The sequence below is a fragment of the Rhopalosiphum maidis genome, chromosome 1, assembly GCF_003676215.2.
Source record: "Rhopalosiphum maidis isolate BTI-1 chromosome 1, ASM367621v3, whole genome shotgun sequence".
NCBI lineage: Eukaryota > Metazoa > Arthropoda > Insecta > Hemiptera > Aphididae > Rhopalosiphum > Rhopalosiphum maidis.
The window spans coordinates 67149343-67172367 of record NC_040877.1 but is presented as its reverse complement, the minus strand read 5'-3'; the positions used below and the strand labels follow the sequence as shown (position 1 = coordinate 67172367).

The following is a 23025-nucleotide window of genomic DNA, read 5'->3' as shown; positions in this document are numbered from 1 at the left end:
GATATAAATTTTATATTTCATTGTGAGATGTAAAATAACAAATTAATATTAATAAAAGGTAATTTAATATTCTAATATAATACAGCGTATAGCAACTAGGTAAATTCTATAATTTGTATATAAATTAAACATCAATAACTCATTGAAATGCAAAATAAGTAAGTTTATAAGTTAACAGTATATGATACAAACCTAAAAGATTAAATGTAATAACTAGTAACTAGTACTCAATAGTAAAATATACCCTGATATCAATTGATATTCAACATTAATAAATCTAAAACGAGTATCTGCAACTGTTCTACATATTAAAAATAATAATTTCATAGAACGATTGGTTATTCAAATTATAGATAGTTATTTTTAATTTAGTTTCTTGCTTAATAACTTAATTACATAACTTTTTTTTTAACAAACTTTCAACTTTTAACTATATATGTTTTTAAATAATTTCTTTTGGCTGTTACTATATAAGTATACATTGATATATATTTGTGAAGGACTATTTCGTGAAATTATATAGGTATTTAAGTTTTGAAATATCTAGTAAAAATATTGTTGTTCTTTATCTATACTTATACACTATATCTATCGTATATTCTTGAATACATAAATCAAGTAAATATTTTGCTGAAATTTAAATATATATTTTATTTTACTGTCGTAATAATAATCATTGTAAAATTTATTTTATGAAATATAGGTATATAACAACCAATTTTCAGAAATAGCTATTATACTGCGTTTATAAAATAGGTGTTTGAAATGTATGTGTTTTAAATAAAAACGTAATTTTTTTTAAGAAACTGTAGGTACTAAAAACGTTTTGGCTCAATTATTTTTCATGGTCACATTGTTCCTATGTCGAACGTATAGCCACATTTAACTAATCCCTTATTAGTTATTCTATCCAACACTTTTATTATTTTAAATATACGTGTATGTGATGTGTGTAAGTGTGAGCGTGTGTGATTGTACGCGTGTATACGCGTGTATATTCGTATCTCTTCCAAACGTGTTTACCACAATCTCCCATAGCGCGCCTGTGCTAAAATAAATGTCGTCGGACCGCTTTCATAACCCACTGACATAACGACCTTTCCATCTCGATATTAGGTACCGCCTCCACTATTATGGTAAATTCTAAACAGGTATAATACCCCCATCATTATTACAGTGTGTAGATTCACATAGGTATATATATATAAGACAGCTTCATCATAATCCTCAGACATTACGCACAGTACAATACTCAGTAGAACACTGTACAACATCCAGACGACAAACTACCAAAATGCAGGTAAGAATTTAAAAGTTTTTTTTTCATATGAAGTCTCGACGACTTCTTACCAGTATGTTTTGAATACGAAACGGTACATTTGGCATGTTATCAACAGGTCACATTGGTCCTTTCTTCGTTGCTGTTGGCCGCTGTGGTCAACGCCTACCCTGCACAAGGCCCCGAATCTAGGGCCGTCATCTTAACCCAAGAAAAAGAAGTCAACTACGATGGAACCTTCAAGAACAAGTATACAATAATTAACTTTATTTATTTTATTTTTAGTTGCCGATCTCTTAGTAATTATTTTGAGTTAGTATTTTGTCGGACATGTCTTCAAATGTTTATATTGCATTAATATTATTCGACCACATCGTCACAACTACTTTAATATATGATACTTTTGCGTGTATTTATGTCCCAGCTATAAACATGATAAATATAAGAGCTAAATGATAGACGAACTATTCTTGGACCAGTAGATTTAATCTCAAGTTTCAGTTTCATTTTGAACACTTTGTCAGGTGTACCCGACGATTTGAAATATGTTGTTTCATAAAAAAATCACTGATAGATTATATTATATTTTATAACAATCGTTCACGACTAGCAAAACAATTGGATGATAGATCATAATATCTACAGTATATCAACGTTTTTTCAGGAAACATAATTCGATGGCATATATAATTTAGATATCAATTACACATATTATATTACATTTCATAAAATACACGTTGTTAAATCGAATAATACCATGTACACGAATCCAAATATTACGATGTTCTAAATTTTTTAGTTTGGTACACCGTTTATGTAACGAGGTTACAGTTATCTCTGCAATGACTCAGCAAACCGCCTTAGGTCTATATTGCAATTCATTAAAACAAAATTTCGTTTACAGAACGTACATACGTGTAGTGTGTATATTACACTAGAAGATGTACTTAAGATCAAACACGTAGTTGTATATAATTATGTAGTTATATAATATTATGTCATGTAGTAGGGAAAACGAATGATACCGCATATATTCGATGGTGTCTGTAAACATGCTTTATGAGAAGATAACTGTAATTTACATGAACAATCAAAGTAATTAAGGGCAAGTGTACACCCCCGGGTATCATAATATTATAGAATTTTATTTATGAATTAATTATATGTAATAAAATTCTATGTATTACATGGTTGTGTAAACTGCGATATTAATGTAAAAAAGGCGTTCGGAGTAGGCAAAACAGGTACTCGTTTCTCTTTCAGCCTTTCGCGCTTATTTATAATATACATTTCCAAACCGATCGTTCCTTTTTCTCGTTTCGCAACATTCGATTTGTATGTGATTTATGTATCTCAGTCTTAAATCACGGAGTGCCCTGACTTTCACCGAAAACGTACAATTATTATTAGTAGACTGCAATGTTCCGATAATTCCGATCTAAAACTCGGTGTATGCTCGTGCGGTTATTGCGTAACAGCACGTGTGTTGTGTGGGTGCACAATAATAATTAAATAAATGTAAATAATTAATTTACACACACACACACATATATATATTATTTATTATAGTAATACTTTACGATGAAATAAATCGTTGCAGGTTCGAAACTGATAATGGCATCAAACAAGAAGAAGTCGGTTACCTGAAGGCCGGTCCTGATGGTACCCCGATCTCAGTGGTCCAGGGCGCTGGTTCCTACGTAGCCCCAGACGGTTCGGTCATCTCAACCGGTTACATCTCGGACGAGAACGGTTACAGACCAGTCGGTGCCCATCTGCCCACTCCACCACCAATCCCAGTCGAAATCCAAGAGTCTCTCAGATTATTGGCCTCTCTGCCCAGCACACCCGAACCAGTGTACCAGTAAATAACGCCATCGTTAACACCTCCTGAGGACCGTCCCGTTTCTTTTGTCCTAAACTGATTTTATTTAAATCTTTTCACTTATTTCAATCTTCATCTCACCCCTTACATTTTATAAGATACTCTGCATCGTATTACCATTATTGTGTACTGCACCTATACTATTCATTGTAAATTCATTATTATGTAATTATGTTACTATCTATTTACTATCGTCTGCGTTTGTAGACATGAACGCACGTATATATATAATAAAATATGTTTTTTAGAAACAAATCAAAAGTGTTTTTATTTCATTTCTGTTCTAAAAATAATATCATGAAAATTCTAAAAAAAAAACCAACAATAATTAGTAGTTAAACACACTGCAATGGCTAATTTACAATTACCTTAAAGGGTTTAATGACCAAAAAATGTTCTCTCCTCAGAACTTATAACTTAAGCTTGATCTAAAATTTTTATTTTAGCTCTTTAATAATCATATATACCAAGTAGTATATAAACAAATTTAATAGATATTTATAGACTAATAATATTTATGATTATTATATACCGTTATCGTTACGTAAAGTTATATATTAAATTCATTGATATCATTACATTGAAATTATCAAATAAAACGTAAATGTTTTTTCAAACGTACCTACTTAAATAGTTAGATACCTGTTGTCAATCTTCAAGGTTATTTAATGTTTTTTAATATCATATTAATATATAATTTTACAAAAAAATGAAATTTTCTGGAGAAAAAAACCGTTTTATGTACCATTTATACTATAAGTAATTAGATTAAAAATCTATTTGAACGATTTTAACGAGTATTTCAAAGATTGTTCTTAGTGATGACAAATAATAATTTATAAGTAATTTAAATTACACCCAATAGGTAGCGTTAAACAAATTTTTTAAATATATTGTAGTTGATTACATATTTACATGTCATATAAGCTATAAACTAGCTAATGTCATATATGACTTATAATATGAATTATTTATAACATAGTGTTGCCGTTGTTATAAATTTTGGCTAATAGATCGGAACTTCATTCAAAAACTTCAAATCAAAAATTTGTTAGATAAGAAACCAAAATAACATGTATAACGTGTATCTGATTTCTGTTAACATTATGAAATACCTATACTTTGATTTTCATAAAAAATAAAAATAGAATATAAAATTAATAATTAGTATTAAAAAAGGTAAAATATATTTATTTTGTGTTTGAAAATGAATTATATTATAAGAATTAATAATATATATTAGCTATGTTGCGTCGATTTTTGGACACGGCACCGACAACGTAAAACTTATGCTCTACATCTTATGATGGAGTGTAATGGTTAACGAGTTGTACACTCATCGGAATTACATTCTTAAAAAAAAATGTCTAATTTTTTTATACTAAATTAAAGCAATAGCATAATCACTTCCTTGCAATTGCAGTGCAGGTCAGCTAGTAAAATATATATTCTAATTATATATAGTCAATCTTTAATTATTTATTGTCATTCAACTATACGTAATATGCATATAATAATTAAATTACATCTTTAAAAGCGGAGTTATAACACAAACTGGGTGGTAAAATAATAGTTAAAAAATGGTAAAAATGTACAAGTTTGTTGAATAAATATGGTATTACTATTTACTAATGTTTATAATATATCTATTATCTTCTTATAAGTTATAATTATCAAAGATGAAAACAAAATAAATAAAAATTGTTGTAACTTTGTAAAATACAGAAACCAGAAATAAAAATGGCATTTAATCATTTTTTAAATAGGATTTAGTCTTTTTTATTATAGTAAGATGGCGCTCTTAGTATAAATTTTCTATTTAATTTTTATAAATTATTGTCAATATTATACTATAATATAATATGTACAATGAGAACCGATAAAATTATGATTTTTGAATAATTTTTTTTGCTATGATTAATCTAAAATAAGTTGCTTTTACTTTCAGTTTAAACATTTTGGTATATTAAAATAATAATAATTATTATTATTATTATACCTCTATACATAATTATATACATATACATAATATTATTATCACTCTTAATTTATTCTCACAATTGTATTAGAATTTTTTCAGTTTATTTTTTAACAGTATTCTACATGTTAATTTCAAATGAAAAGTTGCTATTTCTTCTTTGACAAGTCATTATTAGAGAACAGAATTCTGTTATTTTGATGCCGCTATAAAGGTTTAAAGTCAATAAAAACACAATAGAAATTAAAATTGTGTGATAAATGATTTATTTGTTTAAATACCTACAAATGTATACACATAGGTGTAAGATCTATTGGCGTATTTCCTTGGATAATATAGAGGATGGATTCTGCGTGATTTTTTTTTGTTTCCACATTGTACACGTACGTACTACCATTACTTAAAAATGTATGGTTATATACTTATTATTTAATCAGTTTGTTAAGTTAAAATAATATTTCGTAGTACTAAATAAGTAGGCCTTCGTGGTACCAATTTTCTCGTATAAATATACGTAGACAAGGTTATTGAAATGCTTTGTATTAAAATAAGAAAATAATATTTTTTTTATCTCTAATTTTAACAAATATCAAATTTTATTATAGTTTATTACGTTTATTATTGTTATTATTTTATCAATTAAGTTTACTGTTCAACTTTGTAACAGATCTCCCTAATAAAGAACGAGAAGAAGTTAATAATAATAAATTATTGTTAACATTTAGTACTAGGCTATCAAAAATTTAAGTTTTTCTTCCTTCGCAAAAGTCCTAAATATACAGCTCTGACTAACTCCTTCAGTAAAAATACATTTCAACATCTATTAAAATAATATCTTTAAACGGTAAAAAATACAATAATAAAATTTAAAATTGGAAAAATGACAAAATTTCTATTTATATGAATGAATAAATATTGAACATAGTAAATACACCATTTACTATTATATTCCTTGCCGACTTCTGAAAATGTAATGCATTATTATGTAAATATAGTATAATGGGAATAAACATGAAATTATAATCAATATATTGTCAATTGTTGTATTGTCATGATTTCCAAGGTCGCGTATTTAATTTGGAAACATTTTCACTCTTGCTTACAATTATTAAGACAATGACAGTAATGTAATATATAAATATATATCTCAGGTACAGCATCAAATATGTATTTAGATAATAAAAAACATATCAATTATATTTGATTGTATATACCAAAGCTAATAATTAGAGATACTATTGTGTAACTTTGTAACATAAAAAATATAAATATTTTAAAATAATTTAATATATTTAATAAATTCTTTGAATAAAATATTTTCGTATAACATATTGTTTATAATAAATAAATATTATAATTTATTACAGTTGTGAGTTGATTAAAAAATCTAAATTGCAAAACATACGCATTTTCTGCTCAAAAGGCGATTAGAGAAAAACAACAAAGAAACTATATTTTGAAACCCAATATAAAATATATAAATACTGTTTATATTTTAAATATAATTATGTAATATATACAATTAATTTTTCCCTAAAATTGTTCAAAATTAAAAATATTATACTATACAATGAATCATGTACATAGTATTTACACTACGTAAACATGACTTCTTATACTAGGTTCTACCTATAACATACCTTTGTCAGTCAAAACTCAGGATAAGCTGCTTATATATAATAGATACAATTTTAAATCGGATTTAATTAACTTATTCGCGTGCTTCAGTACCTATAAAAAATTAAAAGACTGGATTTACAGGTTTCGGTTTCATTTTTAAAAAAACGATTTGTGATTTATTAAATTATGCTAATACACTGCATAATCATTTTATTAACAACTTACTAAAAATTATTAAATACCTATTAAATATATACTTTGATTACATTATTCAAATAGTTAAAAATAACCATAAATATCTAAAATAAATTATGTTTAATATCTATGAACACGAAATAAAATTTCAATTTGTTTTTTGAGGAACAGAAGTTTTATACATTTTTACCTAAGTTAAAAACTATAATAAATAATTTATATTTAATGAATGTATACTATGTAATGACATAAATAAGGTACACTGTATAGTTAATACAGATATGATAAATCTGGAAATCTTGCAAGAAAATTCAAGCACCAGTGGTCAAGTAATTTTATCACTTAACTTAGTAAAGGTGCTACTATATACATATAGTGCTATCACAGAATGGTTTTGTCAATAAAGGAACACATAATTTTAATATTCTATTAGTAGTATTAACACTTTGCTTACTGTATCACTAATGCATAGATTGTATGATTAAAATAATAAATAAACTGTCTTTGATTTTCGATGATTTCACATAAGATCTTATTACTTTTTAAATTTTATAATTATTTGTCAATATTACATATTGATAGGTTGTTATATAAGATATTATTATCATACTAGTAAAAAAAAAAATATATATATTTTATTTATAATTGCAGTACGTTTAAGTTTCCAGTAAATTTTCATGAAGGTCAAAATATTTTTTAGATTCTACACGAGTCGATGAATTTATTGTTTTTTATAATATGTTTTTTTAAATGTATTTATTTAAATATATTTATTTTTGTGTTCGTCATCACCTTTTAAAGTTATAGAAATATGTCAGTCATAAATTTTGATGATAGTTTTGGTAACAATTTGGATCTAATTGATTCTTTGGGAAGTTATACTTTAAAAATTCCACTTACTTTAAAAATAATTGGGTAATAAAAAAAAGAAGTATAAAAATAGGATTGTTTATGCAAAACCAATTTTCTACAAATAAATTTTATTATTTTATTAAATTCAAAATTTATACTTGAAATATTTTAAAATTTGAATAGTAAAAGCTTGTAAATTGAATAAAACTTTTAGTTCATTAGTTATTCTTACATATTTTAAAAAATATCATAAATGTATAATATACATAATGAATATTTTTTTATAGTCATTTCAAGTTCATATTTTAATAAAATTTAAACTTGGAACTTTCACTATTACGTGTGTTCTTATTTATAGTATAGGTACATAATGCAATTTTAAAATATTTTGCTAATTTTAAACTATTCACGCTGAGCCAAACCGTTAAGTTATATATCAATATTAAAATATTATTTAATTACAATAATATAATATTATGATCACTATTTATTAGTATACGCAAAGTTTTCCGTTAAAATTGTATCTGCGAATATCATATTAGTATATTCTAGTATATTACTGATAGAAAAATAAAAGTAATATTATAAATAAATTACAACATATCCTTGGAATAGAGGATGATATACGGTATCCAATCAGAATCGTTTTTTGTAAACAATGATTTATTAATGAATTAAAATTCTGTAGAACCATTAGAACCATTACAGTTATCTTACAAATTAATGTAACTTACTATACATAATAGAGAGTAGAGTGATTTCCTAGTTATTTTCAATTAATTAGGCTTATAACTTTTGTATAAAATTATTTACTGCGATTCGTTATTAATTTGATAATCTAATCAACAATATGAGTTATAATAATGTTTATATAATCAGTAGCGTATTTTTTTTGGGGGGGGGAGTGGGTGTCCAGACATCGTGGACACCCTCCAAACCAAAAAAAAAAATTTAATATTTAATGTCGTTAAATTTTGAAGGGGATTAATAATAATAAACAATAATATGTGGTTCGTTTTTTTGACTAATTTAATATTATATAAAGTCATAAACTAATTTTAAATTAGTTAATAACGCATCACATATTATTGTTTACCAAATTCCCTTCAAAATTTATTGACATTAAATATTAATTTTTTTTTTATATATATAAAGTAATAAACTAATTAGGAAGGAAAATAAATTTAATTTTAAATAATGTAATTATTATCCTATTATATTTTTAATTATTTATAAAACTATTATTCTTATAGCATCACTGATATCGAATTTAACAAACAAAATACTTTGTAATAATTATGTTTACAGTAAGTATTTTATACCTGTATGATTCAAATTACATAAAAATTACTATTTTTAATTAAATAAATAAAAATGTTTCATTACAATATTTGATGAGAATATTATGATCTTTGTGGTAGTAGATGTAAAAACAGAAATATTCCTACCAATTAACAAATAAGTATATACCTATATTATCTGGACACCCCTCCCCCCAAACAAAAAAAAAAAAATTCAAAATACGCCACTGTATATAATTAAAGTTACAACTCTTTGTTTATTTTTCTATGATAAAACAGAAAATGAAACAGTTCACATGATACATGTAACATTCATTAAGATTTATTAAGTGACTTTTTATTAATTATTAGTATTATAATTAATATTCGTAGTTATAATACTGGTTGATAACGTCAATACTTAAAGATTATATATTTGTTGTTCAAGGGTTATTTTATAACTCTTAATTATTTAATGATCAGTAAAACGAGTAAGGCCACAATCAACATAGACTCGTGTAAATTAAAAAACTTGGGATGTATATAAATGGTCACTTACTCTGGGACCACAACTATAACATTTTTTCTTGAAACATCTGTTTTAAATTAGTAAGGACTTTGAAATTCTTTGTAACTACAAATTTAGAACTTTTAGAAATGTCTACTCCTCCCTCTTCTAACTAAGTAGTTTTTCAACCCTGGTGCTAGGGTAAAATTCACCATCTTAGCACCCATTTCAGAAAAAATGTACTTACAGACTTAAAACTAGTATGAGGTGATGACCACAATTCATTAATTTTTTTAACAACAAATTACTAACCTCCTGAAAACAGTAAGCGCACTTCAGCACTTGAATCAACCAAAATGTAATTAGGAACAGATTTTTCACGATTATAGTAACTTAATTTTCTTACTACACCTAAATTGTTTTCCGATATGGGTATTGAATGCAATTATCCTGGCACCTAGAAATGAAATATTTTTAAAAGAATTAAAGTATTATAAATTACGAATTTGTTGTTACAAATAATTGAAAATTCCAGCATATACATTCGTAGTATCAGTTTGAATTTTCAAGTTCCTTTTTTTCTGGCGTAGCTTTTAGGGGTTGGTTTGGCTTGCCCTGACATCAGGAAATACAAACTGTTTTAGGGTAGTTAAAAATTAAGTAACAAATTCTAAATTCATGGTTACAAAAACTTACAAATTCTTTACCTAATAATTTGTAACATAATTTGAAACATAATTTTTAAGTAAAAATGTCAAAGTTCTAATGCTAAAAAAAAATGACATGTAATATTGAATCAGAAATTAAATGAGAAATATCACCATTGGTAAATCAATAGATAATATTAAATTAAACTAGATACTTGTGTTTAGTTATTGTACACTGAAACTTATCTTAGTAATAATTAAAAAACTATACCTTTGTTTATATATTAGTCTAATTCTAATTACAAACACTGAAAAACTCGTACATTTAGTATGTACCTATTCTATTATGAATCCATTTTAAAGACAGGTGATTTATTTAACTTTGACGTCAAATAGAAAAACACCAAGTAATAAGAATATTATATAGTTTCAAATTAAATATGAAGGTCTAATAATAATTCATTTTTAATCATTCAAAAATTGTGTTATTTCTTGTAAAGCATTTTTAATAGTTGTAATAGGTACTATATTTTTATGGATTTTAGTTTAAGGTATTGAATTCATTACATGTAGTAAGTACATCATCTTTATACATTTATAATATATTGAAAACTCGTTTCCATGAAATATGACGATACTCAATTATGTATATTATATAAGTATTATATGTATATTAGGTATACTACTTTTTGATGAAAAATACATAAGTAATACATTTTACAACGTTTTATTTTGTTGTATAAAAAAGTGAAGATGTATCTTCTAAATTTGTAATATCTATTTTTTCAATGATTATACATATATTAAACTGTACCTGTGCTTAATAAGCTATTACAAAAAAATAATATCATATTATATACTATGCTAATAATAATTGGTTAAACTAGTGTAATATTATCTATTACATTTTTAATATTATAGTCACTTTAGAATACATTTTAAAAATTCAAATAATCGTATAATATAATTCGGTCGAATATAAATATATTTTTAAATTTTTATATTGAGAGTTATATTTAGAGTTATGTATTTTAAAAAGATCATTTATATATACTTTTTCGAAAAAATTGTTTTTGTAAACTACCTATTTGCTTTCGGATAGCCACAGATTTGTTATTTATTTTCTTTTACAAAAGTTGATTTTTTGGTCTTTTTACAATTATCTACCTAATATATGTATAATGATATAGTTTTTTATTTAATACATAATAACTTCTATACGAGGTATATACATTATACGAATACCATAAATAATTAATGTCGTACGTTTAAATAGTGATTTATTGAACAAATATTTTGTATATATATTTTAGTTCTAATATAGTAATATTAACCATAGGTCATGTTGACGTAATATGTTGACGTGAAAAGCGATAGTCTTTATATTGACATTTCAAAGACAAATTATAGTATAGAACAATTCGATAAATATAATATATGTATATGCCAATAAAGACTTGATGATTTGTGATCATATGAGAAACACTTCAAACACTTAACTAAGAGTTCCTACTAGTATTAATAGCTACAAAAAAAATCGTAGTTAGAGTTATAAAATCAGGGAAACAGGGAATGGGTAATGAATTATTAAAATATTAAATAAGTTTATAATATAAGCATTTACAATTTATAAGTTACAATTATTCCATATTGGATATACCAATAATACTTACAGCTAATATTATATTCTTATGTTGTTCTCAATAGATAGGCACAAGGTATCTTGTCTCATATTAATATTACATTAGTAATATAAAAGAATATGATGAAAAAAATCGTACGTTTGTAGATTACGTCATATTAGGTATTTAACACGTAGATATTCATGAAGACATGAACATAAATATCGAATATACTAATTGTCTAAGGCTTTACTTCAATTATGGAAATTCTTAAATTATTTCTCTGTTAAACTATTAAAAATGAAATAAATCGCCCAAAATAGTCACAAGAAAATATAGCTATTAATTATAATAATAATCATATATATAGAGATACATGTTAACATCACATAGAGCGATTGATGACTTTATTGTCATTTACCATGGATTTTATACGAGTTCACTGTTCATCGACTGTGCATTTTAGACTAGGCATAACAAAAAGAAATAAAAAAATTTTCTCTTTTTTTTTTAAACAAATAACACCTACCTACGTAGTTTTATACACGAAGTATTTCAATTTTTTTTAGATATATTTTAAAATCTGTTAACTCTTGAAAGCTTTAAAATTGAGCAATAAATAACAAACATTTTGGAAACAAAAACATTTAAAAAATGTAAAGTTAAAAGAGATAATTTGTTTTATAATTTCAATTTCATCAATAAAATTTTTGTTTTTATTATTATTGTTGTTATTATTAAAACGAATACTTTTTACTGCAATAATAGTAAATAACCGGTCTGCAAACGATAATTCAGTTCAATAAAATATATTCATTTTTACATACAGTAAAATATTCAATTAGCTCCGTGTTTAAATTTTAATACTTAAAATAATATTATGATAAGAATTTAATGGACTGATATTATATGCCAATAAAATAATATTGTCATGTGTTTACATTAAATTTGATATACCTATAAAAAAATATCATGGATTTCATCAAATCACATATTTTTAAAATGTTAAGTAACTAAATTATTATTTATAACATTGTGTTAATTATTATTGAGTATTCTTTACTTAATATCATTACATTGTATTTTTTTAAATTTATAATGGTGATTTATAATTTACTTGCTGAATCACCCGGCTTCGCCCGTGTGCAGTTTTTGTTTTATCGAAATGAAATTCTTAAATCAACACTGAACACACATTGTTGTGTTTTAAAGACGAAAAACATTTATTTTATAATTTATATAATTGAACTAATTGGTGACCGGTGTTTTACTCATCGGAATAATTCATATCTACATGCTGATAAAATACACACACAAAAAAAGGTCAGGTTGCAGGTAGCTGGAAACCCTCCGAACGCCGTGCCGTACCGTATTCCCGTTATCGGCCGACTGTTATGTTATTATATGAATTTAAATATACAAATTACATGTAAAAATTTATTTTCACCGATTTCAACCCTTTAAAATCAAAATTTTGAAAATCAAGCGACGTGCGACACTTAAGACATCTATTTGGAACAACTCTGTGAAAAAAAAAAATTGGAAAAAAGTTAAATAACGTCGTCACAAAATTAGTACATAAAAATGGCCTGTTCTTTTATATATATAAGGATATATAGGTATATAAGGATAAATAGTATTTTTAAAATTCAGAATTCAGTTTTCTCATATTAATTTCTATTATTATATACTTATCATTCGAATACAATATAAATTATTATAACTCTATATATTATTCTAACAATGACAGTTCCATCTTTTTATTATTATATTATTTTTTGAAAAAAATCATTTGGTTGAAGAATGCTTAACAAGTTTCAAGTAGCAAATATATAAATAGTAATAGATTTAATGCTGTATAAAATACAAAAAAAAACTATAAATAAAATTAATGTAATTTTCTATAAATTTCCTAAAAAAATGTTTTATATATACATTTATTATTGAAAAAATAAATATTTAATCAAAAGATTAAAATTATCTATTATCGTTTTTTAATCACCGATCATAAAATAATTTTATACTTAAATATTATTGTGGGTCATCAATAAATTGTCTACTTACTTTTAGATCTAATCTTCTGTTGGTTAAATTGAGATAATATTTTCCTTTGTATACAGTGACGTAATGGCGTGTCAATCGATCGCGCGGATACGTTTTTAATATTTGATACCGAAAAAAAAAAATGTAGAATACAACTTTTATTATTAGATTCTTTGGTTCTTTGATTCTTTTATATTGTATAAAAATAATTTTGAATGTAATGTTTGTCGCATTATAAAAAAAATCTTTTTGCATTTAAATCATTCACACCCTGATTATTACTTTCAAATTGATAAGAAACACTTGCAGGACTATTTTGCATCGACACGTGGCAAGTCCCAAACAATCGGTATCTATATTTTCCTATCTAAATTAATATATTGACTAAACTTTAAATTTATATTAAAAAACATTTAGATATTCATCTATTTTTTTATATGTATACAACAGATATTTAATGTTTGCAATAATATATGTATTTTGCATTTATGCATATTAATTATTAGGTATGATACAGTAGTTATATACTTATATAATATAAGTATATAATAATTTATGGTTTTACATTAATAAACACTTTCATATCATACCTCTGTAGGACGTAGATATTCAAATTAGTTAAGCATTTACTCATTGTATCCAATATTTTAAGATTAATTTACTTTAAAAATTATTGCCTAAATTATTATATTCGTAATTTTAGTGAAGCTTGATCTTTGAATGATAAATAGATACTATTAATATTGCAATGCATACATTTACTCAATTATTTTACGAATATTTAACATATTTTAGTATATACCTTAACAGTAAGACGCTGTAATAATGACGTTCATTTTTTTTTTTAAGTTATACAATTTACTAACTTATAGAATAATTGTATACTAAAAATGTAGCATAAATTATAAGCAAAATATATTTTCTAATTTTTTAATTGATTTTTAATTTAATATATATTATTATAGTTTATTATGTTCTCTGTGACTCAAAAGTAATTTATTATAAAAATAAAATTTTAAATTTAATAAATTTATTAACTTTTATAAATTGTAATCTATATTTAACATAATTATAAAATGTCTTATATTACCGTTAGTTAGAAAGTAAAAAGTATACACATTTTGTAAAAATAGTTAATACCTATTAGGTTTAAAAGATTTATTATAATAAATTTTTAATTCAATCCACAGACATCTTATAAATGTCTAATTACACGAATAATTGATAGCAGTAGTAGGCATATTATCATCGTTATTTGAATAAATTCAATTTTCTTTTGTAACAAGTTTTATTTATTATTCTGTTTTTATCTATAATTTTTAGTATATAAATTTAAAATATTGGTATATTTAAAGAATTGAAATTATAAAAAAAATGTATGAAAACATATATTTTCCTTCATACTACATGGTAAGAATATTTTTAACAAGTCATATGATTTTTATTTATAATTTAAAATGTATTTTAATGTAATACATTTAGTATGGCATATTATATACGTGACATATGACATGTCTTCACGCTTACATTCAGGGTTATAATTCGATTTTCATGTCGCTCTTAAGTATTAACAGTCTCAACCAGTAATCAAATCATGTTGCTTTTGTATCTAAACAGGATTCTTCTATGTCACATAACCTTGATTAAAGGTATTTTTATCATTGTCTGGACTGGTTTTATTGAAGAGAAGTGTTAAAAAAAAACCTTTACACCCGGACACTTGATTCAATATCTGTATTAAATCCAAACAAATGACTAAAGATTTTTAAAGTAAAAAGTAATCATACTCGTTGAAACAATTACCTACAAATTTTCAGTATTTTATCTTCATTCTTCATTAACTGTAGTATAATTTCTTCAGCAGGTCCCAAACTGAAAGTTATTATCTGGGCTAAAGATTTCTAATTGTTTTCATATTTATTAAGAAAGGTTGCATAAAATGTGAGTGGTCTATTGATATGTTTTAGAATACTAGGAAGCAATATTTAAAGTTTTACTTTGCTTATTCTGTCAATACTTCATATAAATGCATATTCAAATTTCTTCGATTAAAAATGTATTTTGCGATTTTCGAATAGTTAAGTGAAGTTAATGATGTCGAATGAGTTTCACTAAATAAAATTATGAAAACAATAATTTTGTAATGCAATATTGTATACTTATTTAAGTGGATAACACGCACCGTGTCTAAGAAGCCATCTTTAGTTAACTGTCATAATATACTACCACAAGATAATCACGCGTTCTTATAAAGTAGATTCGTTACATGTACTATAATTTACAATGTAAAAAACGAAGAAAGAAATTAATTTTTCCAGTGGTTATTAAATTAATTTTTTAAAATTGAAATTTATTATAATTTTATTTTAAGTATCGAACATTGAATATATTTGTTTGGAGCTTAAATTTTCAAGTGCATAAGTGCATTTATAATTTGGGATTTTTATATCCTCACTCCTAGAATTATTATTATTAAAATCGTACAGTTCAAAGTTTAGTATTTTAAAATAAATATATTCACTATGATAAATGACAATACAACTAGATTTCGTGTAAAATATTGTCTTAAATAACGTAGTAAAAATTGTGTAAATAATATGTTGTAAAATTTACTGATCAAATTACTTGATCAGTAATTGATAACCAGTTACAAGTATATGATTTTTTTTTTTATTCGTTGTTTTCAGTTTAAATTGCATAAAACGAGTTTTTTGTTAACAATTTAAATATATTATGTAAAATCAATAATATTAAATAATTTTAAGTTTTTATTTAATAGTATTTTGAAAGCTCTTAAATTAAAATCCTTATTTAAATTTTAAACTGTTAAAAATAAGACAGTGTGAGTAAAACATTAATGAAGCATACTTGGGAATTGTAAGAAACAAACTAATAAAAATAATTTAAAGAATTAAAATATTCTTAGTTATTTAGAAATAACAATAAATGTTATGATTTATTTGAATATTTAATACTTGATAGTTGATAGTTGATGGTATGTTTACTCTATAGTTTTACTATTTGAAGAACATAATATCATATTATATATTATATGTTATGTGAGTAAAGTTGTTTAATAAAAGTACTATTATAACTAAGTCAAGTTAAATTACAAAGTATAAGTATAATATATTTTGACATTCAGTATTTCACAAAACATATCCTTATAAAGTTACACATTAAACTTGCACTTACTGTTGTAGTCTATAATTACAACCCCCGACAGACTGACACTGAAGAGCATTAATATTTTTTATCAACTGGTTTTTCGACGCTGTAATATATTAAGCACTTATAAAATCCGTTGTAATTATCGCAAGGATTTACCATTTTCAGATTCTAATTTTTGTTTAATGAATACCTTTAGTATGATAATTCACTATTGATGAGTTGTTTAAACAATCGTTAAAAATATAATGAATAAATAATTAGCTAATGATTTCTTAAGCATAATTTAGTTTTATTAGCCTATAATTAATCAATTCAATTTTAGCGAACTATAAAATAAAAATATATTTCAAACAACCTTACATAAATATTTTTAGTGTTTTATCATGTCAAAAATGTTTTATCGTATGTATCGTATACGTATTTTTAAAAAATATTATGAATTTTATTAATTAAATAAAATAAATACGTATGTCTACTGAAATAAAATAGTTTATGTGTTATAGACTTACATTATTATCAAAATCTAATGGGTATATCTAATCTAGCTATATAATATTATAGCAATATATGTTTGAAAGTCTAGATAATAATAAATAATGATACACCATATATTAGACTTATTGTATTAATCATTAAATAAAGGATGCGAAGTATTTCCAATTGTTATATATTTATGAGTTATGAATTATTAAGTGAGTTATTAAAAATATTTTTTTTTATTATAAAATTTCAAAATAATTTATTAAATTTATTTTAGCAATACATTACCAATATAAAATGTTCAATGCAGAATTGAAATATGTATGTTTTATTTTTTATCGCATGTAGAAAAATAAAATAGAAATAAGAACTATACATACCTATTACTGTTAGTTATATGATAAAATTTATATATAATAATATAATACTATATATATATATATATAGGTACATTATATATCATTTTAACGGTATCACGTTTTTATTGTACGTGTACAGATTTTGTATTTTTGAATAGAACACAATGTTAAATCAAGTATGTTGATATCCATATAAAATTTCTTTAAATCAGACAAAAAAATTGAATTGGAACCTATCCAATTTCCTTCACGTTTCTATAACGATTCGTAACCATCGTTAAGACTCATCGCATAATTCATAATATTTTTCATCGTGGTACCTATCAACCATATAATATTTATGTGAAATAGACTAATTTTACATATGGCTTCTGTGGGAATAAAACATTTTTCTTATTTTTCATTATATCGATTGATATTTTAAATCGTCCGTAGTGTAACATCAAAAATAGCCATCGATTTTAAAATCTAATAATAATAATGAAAAAAAAATTGTAAATACCAGTTCCACTTATTTTCTGTCTGGAGCGCAGTAACATTTAAAAAAAAATCGCAAACCGGTCTTCTTCATCCAATAATCTACAAATCTACATATATGTGTATAAGTGTACATTGAACAAGACGTGTATAAAAAAATCAAATAATTTATTCGCAGAAAAAAAGGGAGATACTTTATTTTTTTAAATGTCAAGTTCAAGGTATTTTGCATGAACCTGCGCCAAAATATTAGTATATATACCTCATCGGGATGCTCATTCTGCATCAGTTGTGTCATCTGTCCACATCCCAACATACGGCAATTTTCTGATCACGGTAAACGTTCGAAAAAATCATCATGAAATTCTTGGTGAGTAAAATAATCAAATATCAATATTAGCGATTTATTATTTTATTCAAGTAAATATAAAATCTTCTGTATTGCGGTTTCAATTTAAAAACAGTTTAATTTAAAGAAAATAATGACTAAAATCAAACACTTGCATATTTTTTGAATTTTATTTATCTTATTATTATACGATATTTGCTTTATATTCTATCATCATAAAAATACATCGTATAAACAAAATACTTTTACGTGTAAATATTAAACATAGTATACAGGGTGTCCCGCGAGGATTAACCCATAGCGATATCTCCTGAAATAATGGAGATATCATAATTCTGGTTTTTTAATAAGATTCACAGGGACAAGAACTACAAATATTTTATGTTTTAATTTATTTTTATGTTTTGGTAAAAAATTTAAAAAATATATTTTTTATTTAATTATTTAAAAAAAAAATGAAGATAACCATTTTGTAGAGTTTTTTTTCTGAAAATATTGACGTTTTAATATTTTAATTTCATCGATTTCCTAATTTTTAATATTTTTTCTAGTTTCGAAAAAACTGCGAATTATTTAATACGATAGTGCTATAGTGGTATTATTGTATCAAACATGTACCTCGCATGCTCGTACGGCTGGCGAACGGGTTTCAATTGTGGCTCGCAATAAACGTCATATTTTATTTCTTCAAAATTTTTAAATTTTTAAATAAAGTTAATAACTATTGTACAAAATATCGATTTATACATTTTTGTTATACCTAGTTTTATTAAATACGGTTATATTGTAATAATTATAATAAATAGATAAAACAAATATATTTTGTTTACTTTGAATTTAGTAAAAAAAGGTGTTTTGTCCGCAGTTTTTTCGAAACTAGGAAAAATATTAAAAATCAGGAAATCAATGAAATTAAAATGTTAAAACGTCAATATTTTCAGAAAAAATACTCTACAAAATGGCTATTTTCAGAAAAAAAAACTCTACAAAATGGCTATTTTCATTTTTTTTTTTTAAATAATTAAATAAAAAAAATACATTTTTTAACTTTTTACCAAAACATAAAATAAATTTGAGCATGAAATATTTGTAGTTCTTGTCCCTGTGAATCTTATTAAAAAACCAGAATTATGATATCTCTATTATTTCAAGAGATATCGCAATGGGTAAATCCTCGCGGGACACTGTATATTATCAAATTATAATTAAATTAATAAAACTATAAAACAAATTTAATTTTTAACTACTTGAACATTTTTAAGTTAAATTTATTATTAGTGTAAAAGTAATACACATGCTAATACAAGTATTATAATTTAGTCTTGATTTTTTTTGTTTTATACTTTACAAAAAGATGGTTGTTTACTGAAAATGTATTTGATATCTTAGTAATTTAAGTTTTAGGTGAACTCTTAAGTTGTCTCACATTTTAACCAAATACGTATCTTTTGTTACTTAAAAATGTTTACAGTAAAACTACAACACTATAATAATTATATGTAAAAATCCATTCTCAGTACTTTATTACAATTTGTTTGTACCTATGTCTTTAGGTAGTGCTAGTAGCTGTCATCGCAGCAGTGTCTGCAGCCACACCTAAGGAAGCTGTCAAAGCTTTCCCTTACAGTGGATTCCCAGCCAACCAGGCCTACTACCCAGGTCAACAAGCATACTACCCAGGATACCAAGGTTACCAAGGCTACCAAGGTTACAACTTCGGATTCCGTAACGGATACTACCCAGGACAACAATCGTACTACCCAGGATACCAAGGTTACCAGGGTTACTACCCAGGATACCAATCTGGTTACCAAGGTTACTACCCAGGATACCAAGGTTTGACTTCATTTACTATTCGTTTATCTAAATCACAGAGTCCTACATTTTCAAATTTCTTAAAAATTATTATTTTCACACAGGTTACAATAACCGTGGTTTCTACCCAGGCGCCCCCGCTGTCTACCCCACAGTCAGTGCCGTCACCCCGGCCCCAATCATTGCACCTGTACCAGTTGCCCCCAAGGTTGTTCCACAAGTGTTCAAAACCGTAGACAACAAATTGCCAGCTATTGTCAGACAATCGCAAGAAGTGAACGTTGACGGTAACTTCAAATACGGGTTAGTATTATAAATAATTATATGATATTGGAACAATTTTATGCAACAATCCAAATGGTGAATTAAAGAGAGAAATACAAATGCACCACACGTCACACACAAAAAATATATTGTTTTTAAACGCAATACATTTGTACGTGTTTTAGATTCGAAACCGAGAACGGTATCGCCGCACAGGCCGCCGGATACGTAAAGAACGCTGGAAGCGAAAACGCCGCTCAAGTAATTGAAGGTTCATATGCCTACATCGGTGACGACGGTGCCCCAGTCGAAGTCAAATACTACGCCGATGAGACCGGTTACCACGCAGCCGGAAACGTCGTCCCGACCATCCCCTCAGAAATCGCCAAGTCCTTGGAATTCAACGCCGCCCATCCACAGAAATCAGAAGACTCCAAAAAGAAGTAAACTTAGCCTGCATTAATCATGTATGCTGACACGGCCCAAACACGTATACCATTAGCTATAAGAAACCGTGTGCAAAATTATGCACATTTTTTATCATTGCAAGTATTGTGTTTACAGTGATTTTCTTTATTCGTATCAGAACGACGAATAAGGACAAATTTACTTTACACAATTCAGTTATGTTGGATGTAACAAAAAAACATAAAAATATAAAAACTTGAAGTTAAATTTTGTGTAATTTTTTCTTACTCCATTTGTTCTTCATGTAAAAACTTTATCTGTATGGTTATCCTCACTTAAAATTTCCTACAATAACTAACTATGAAGATAATAATAAATAAACACAATACCATATCGATCATTTAGTCGCTTAATTATCCAAAAGGTCATGTTACCTCACTTATTTTTGTGATTTTCCTATTTTAGATAAATCAAGAATCGTGTGATGATACAAAATTGTATTGAAATTATAAAATAAACTACTACATAATATCTTATATGAATATATGATGGTACATTTATTAATATTTAATCATTTAAACAATTTTTTTTCAATATTTTAGACATAATGTAATGGAACATATGTAATTCATTTTTTAATAATAGTAGGTATTTCGTAATTAACGATTATTAAAAAAAAAAAGCTACCAATACCTATGTTTATACATTCATAGTACTTGGGTTCCAAATGTCTAGATTTCTAAGATTGGGCTATATTCAAGTATTACTATTATATTAAAGTTAAAATTTACAAAAAAAAAAAATTATATAGTGTATAGGCTATAGAGTATACAAAAAAATTAAAAAAATTACTAACTTCAATATTATCTTCTATTAGCACTATTATGCTTTTATTAGTAAGTACCTATTATTTTTATTAATTTCTTCAAAGTTAAAATAAATTTGAAATAAATAAATTATTAAATCTTCATTGCTATTGGTTATGTCTCTTGTACAACCCAATCATTGTTCAATATTCAATTCATTATTTAATATTTGTCATTCATAGTCAACACGGCTTTCTCTTTATGCCTTTATACCTGTCCCTGTGCGCTTTGTTACCTGTAAAAAAATACGGTTGTTGTATAGGACTTCTGAAATTGTAGACATTGTCGGCCCTCAACCCATCGCATCGCTTTGCCTGCCCACGCCCGTGGTAAATCTGATCGGTATATCCAGAAATTAGTGAGTTTGAACAAACTTTTCTATTATGTAAGTATAGATTAATATTGTATTCATGATTTTATAATACTATTTAGCTGAAGTAATATTTATGAAGACTGTAACAATGTTCATCCTTATGCAGTTTGGAAAAGCAATCAGAAGCATTTATGAGATATTATTATGATGTTTATATTACTAAAATGATATAAAAAGAATAAGTTGTTGAATGTATCTGGGGCAGATGCATTAGCGCATATTATGGATTGGAAGGCTTTGAGTTAACTAAGACTCTTAGAATGTTTTAACTACATAAAAATGTACTAAGTGATTAACAGACTTCGTCATTTAATGGCAAACAACATAGATAAACCATTTGTCTACTGACTACTGTCTAATGCATTATATTTGATAGCTGATTTTAACTGATAAGTTGTAGGAAAGAATAATATTGACTATCACGCAGATGATAATTAGTAGGAATGTCCAAATTTTTAACGCAGTAGCTATAACAAGTATAAGCGTTAACAATCAATTAATCTTATATATATATAAAGTTTATACCTACCATCATTGAAGCCCCTTCATGGTAT

General features: G+C 25.2%; 2 protein-coding genes across 3 annotated transcripts; both read left to right on the top strand.

Annotated features, from left to right (window-relative positions):
* Positions 1–1141: 1141 nt before the first annotated feature.
* On the top strand, positions 1142–3419 carry LOC113560580 (endocuticle structural glycoprotein SgAbd-4-like). The gene is made up of 3 exons (XM_026966546.1): positions 1142–1300; positions 1398–1528; positions 2880–3419. Exons 1-3 carry the CDS (start codon positions 1295–1297, stop codon positions 3145–3147), a joined length of 405 nt encoding a protein of 134 aa, XP_026822347.1. The 5' UTR covers positions 1142–1294; the 3' UTR covers positions 3148–3419.
* A 15219-nt stretch (positions 3420–18638) lies between these two features.
* On the top strand, positions 18639–21499 carry LOC113551588 (larval cuticle protein LCP-22-like). 2 transcript variants are annotated; one of them, XM_026953922.1, is made up of 4 exons: positions 18639–18766; positions 20299–20434; positions 20665–20863; positions 21010–21499. In XM_026953922.1, exons 1-4 carry the CDS (start codon positions 18755–18757, stop codon positions 21269–21271), a joined length of 609 nt encoding a protein of 202 aa, XP_026809723.1. In that variant the 5' UTR covers positions 18639–18754; the 3' UTR covers positions 21272–21499. The 2 variants fall into 2 exon arrangements, with proteins under 2 accessions (XP_026809723.1, XP_026809713.1); XM_026953912.1 differs by having other exon boundaries at positions 20299–20581.
* Positions 21500–23025: the final 1526 nt, after the last annotated feature.

Coding starts and splice junctions, on each gene's coding strand:
- LOC113560580 (XM_026966546.1), top strand. Junction 1,529..2,879: donor GATGGAACCTTCAAGAACAA/GTATACAATAAT, acceptor AAATCGTTGCAG/GTTCGAAACTGATAATGGCA.
- LOC113551588 (XM_026953912.1), top strand. Junction 20,582..20,664: donor TTACTACCCAGGATACCAAG/GTTTGACTTCAT, acceptor ATTTTCACACAG/GTTACAATAACCGTGGTTTC. Junction 20,864..21,009: donor GACGGTAACTTCAAATACGG/GTTAGTATTATA, acceptor TACGTGTTTTAG/ATTCGAAACCGAGAACGGTA.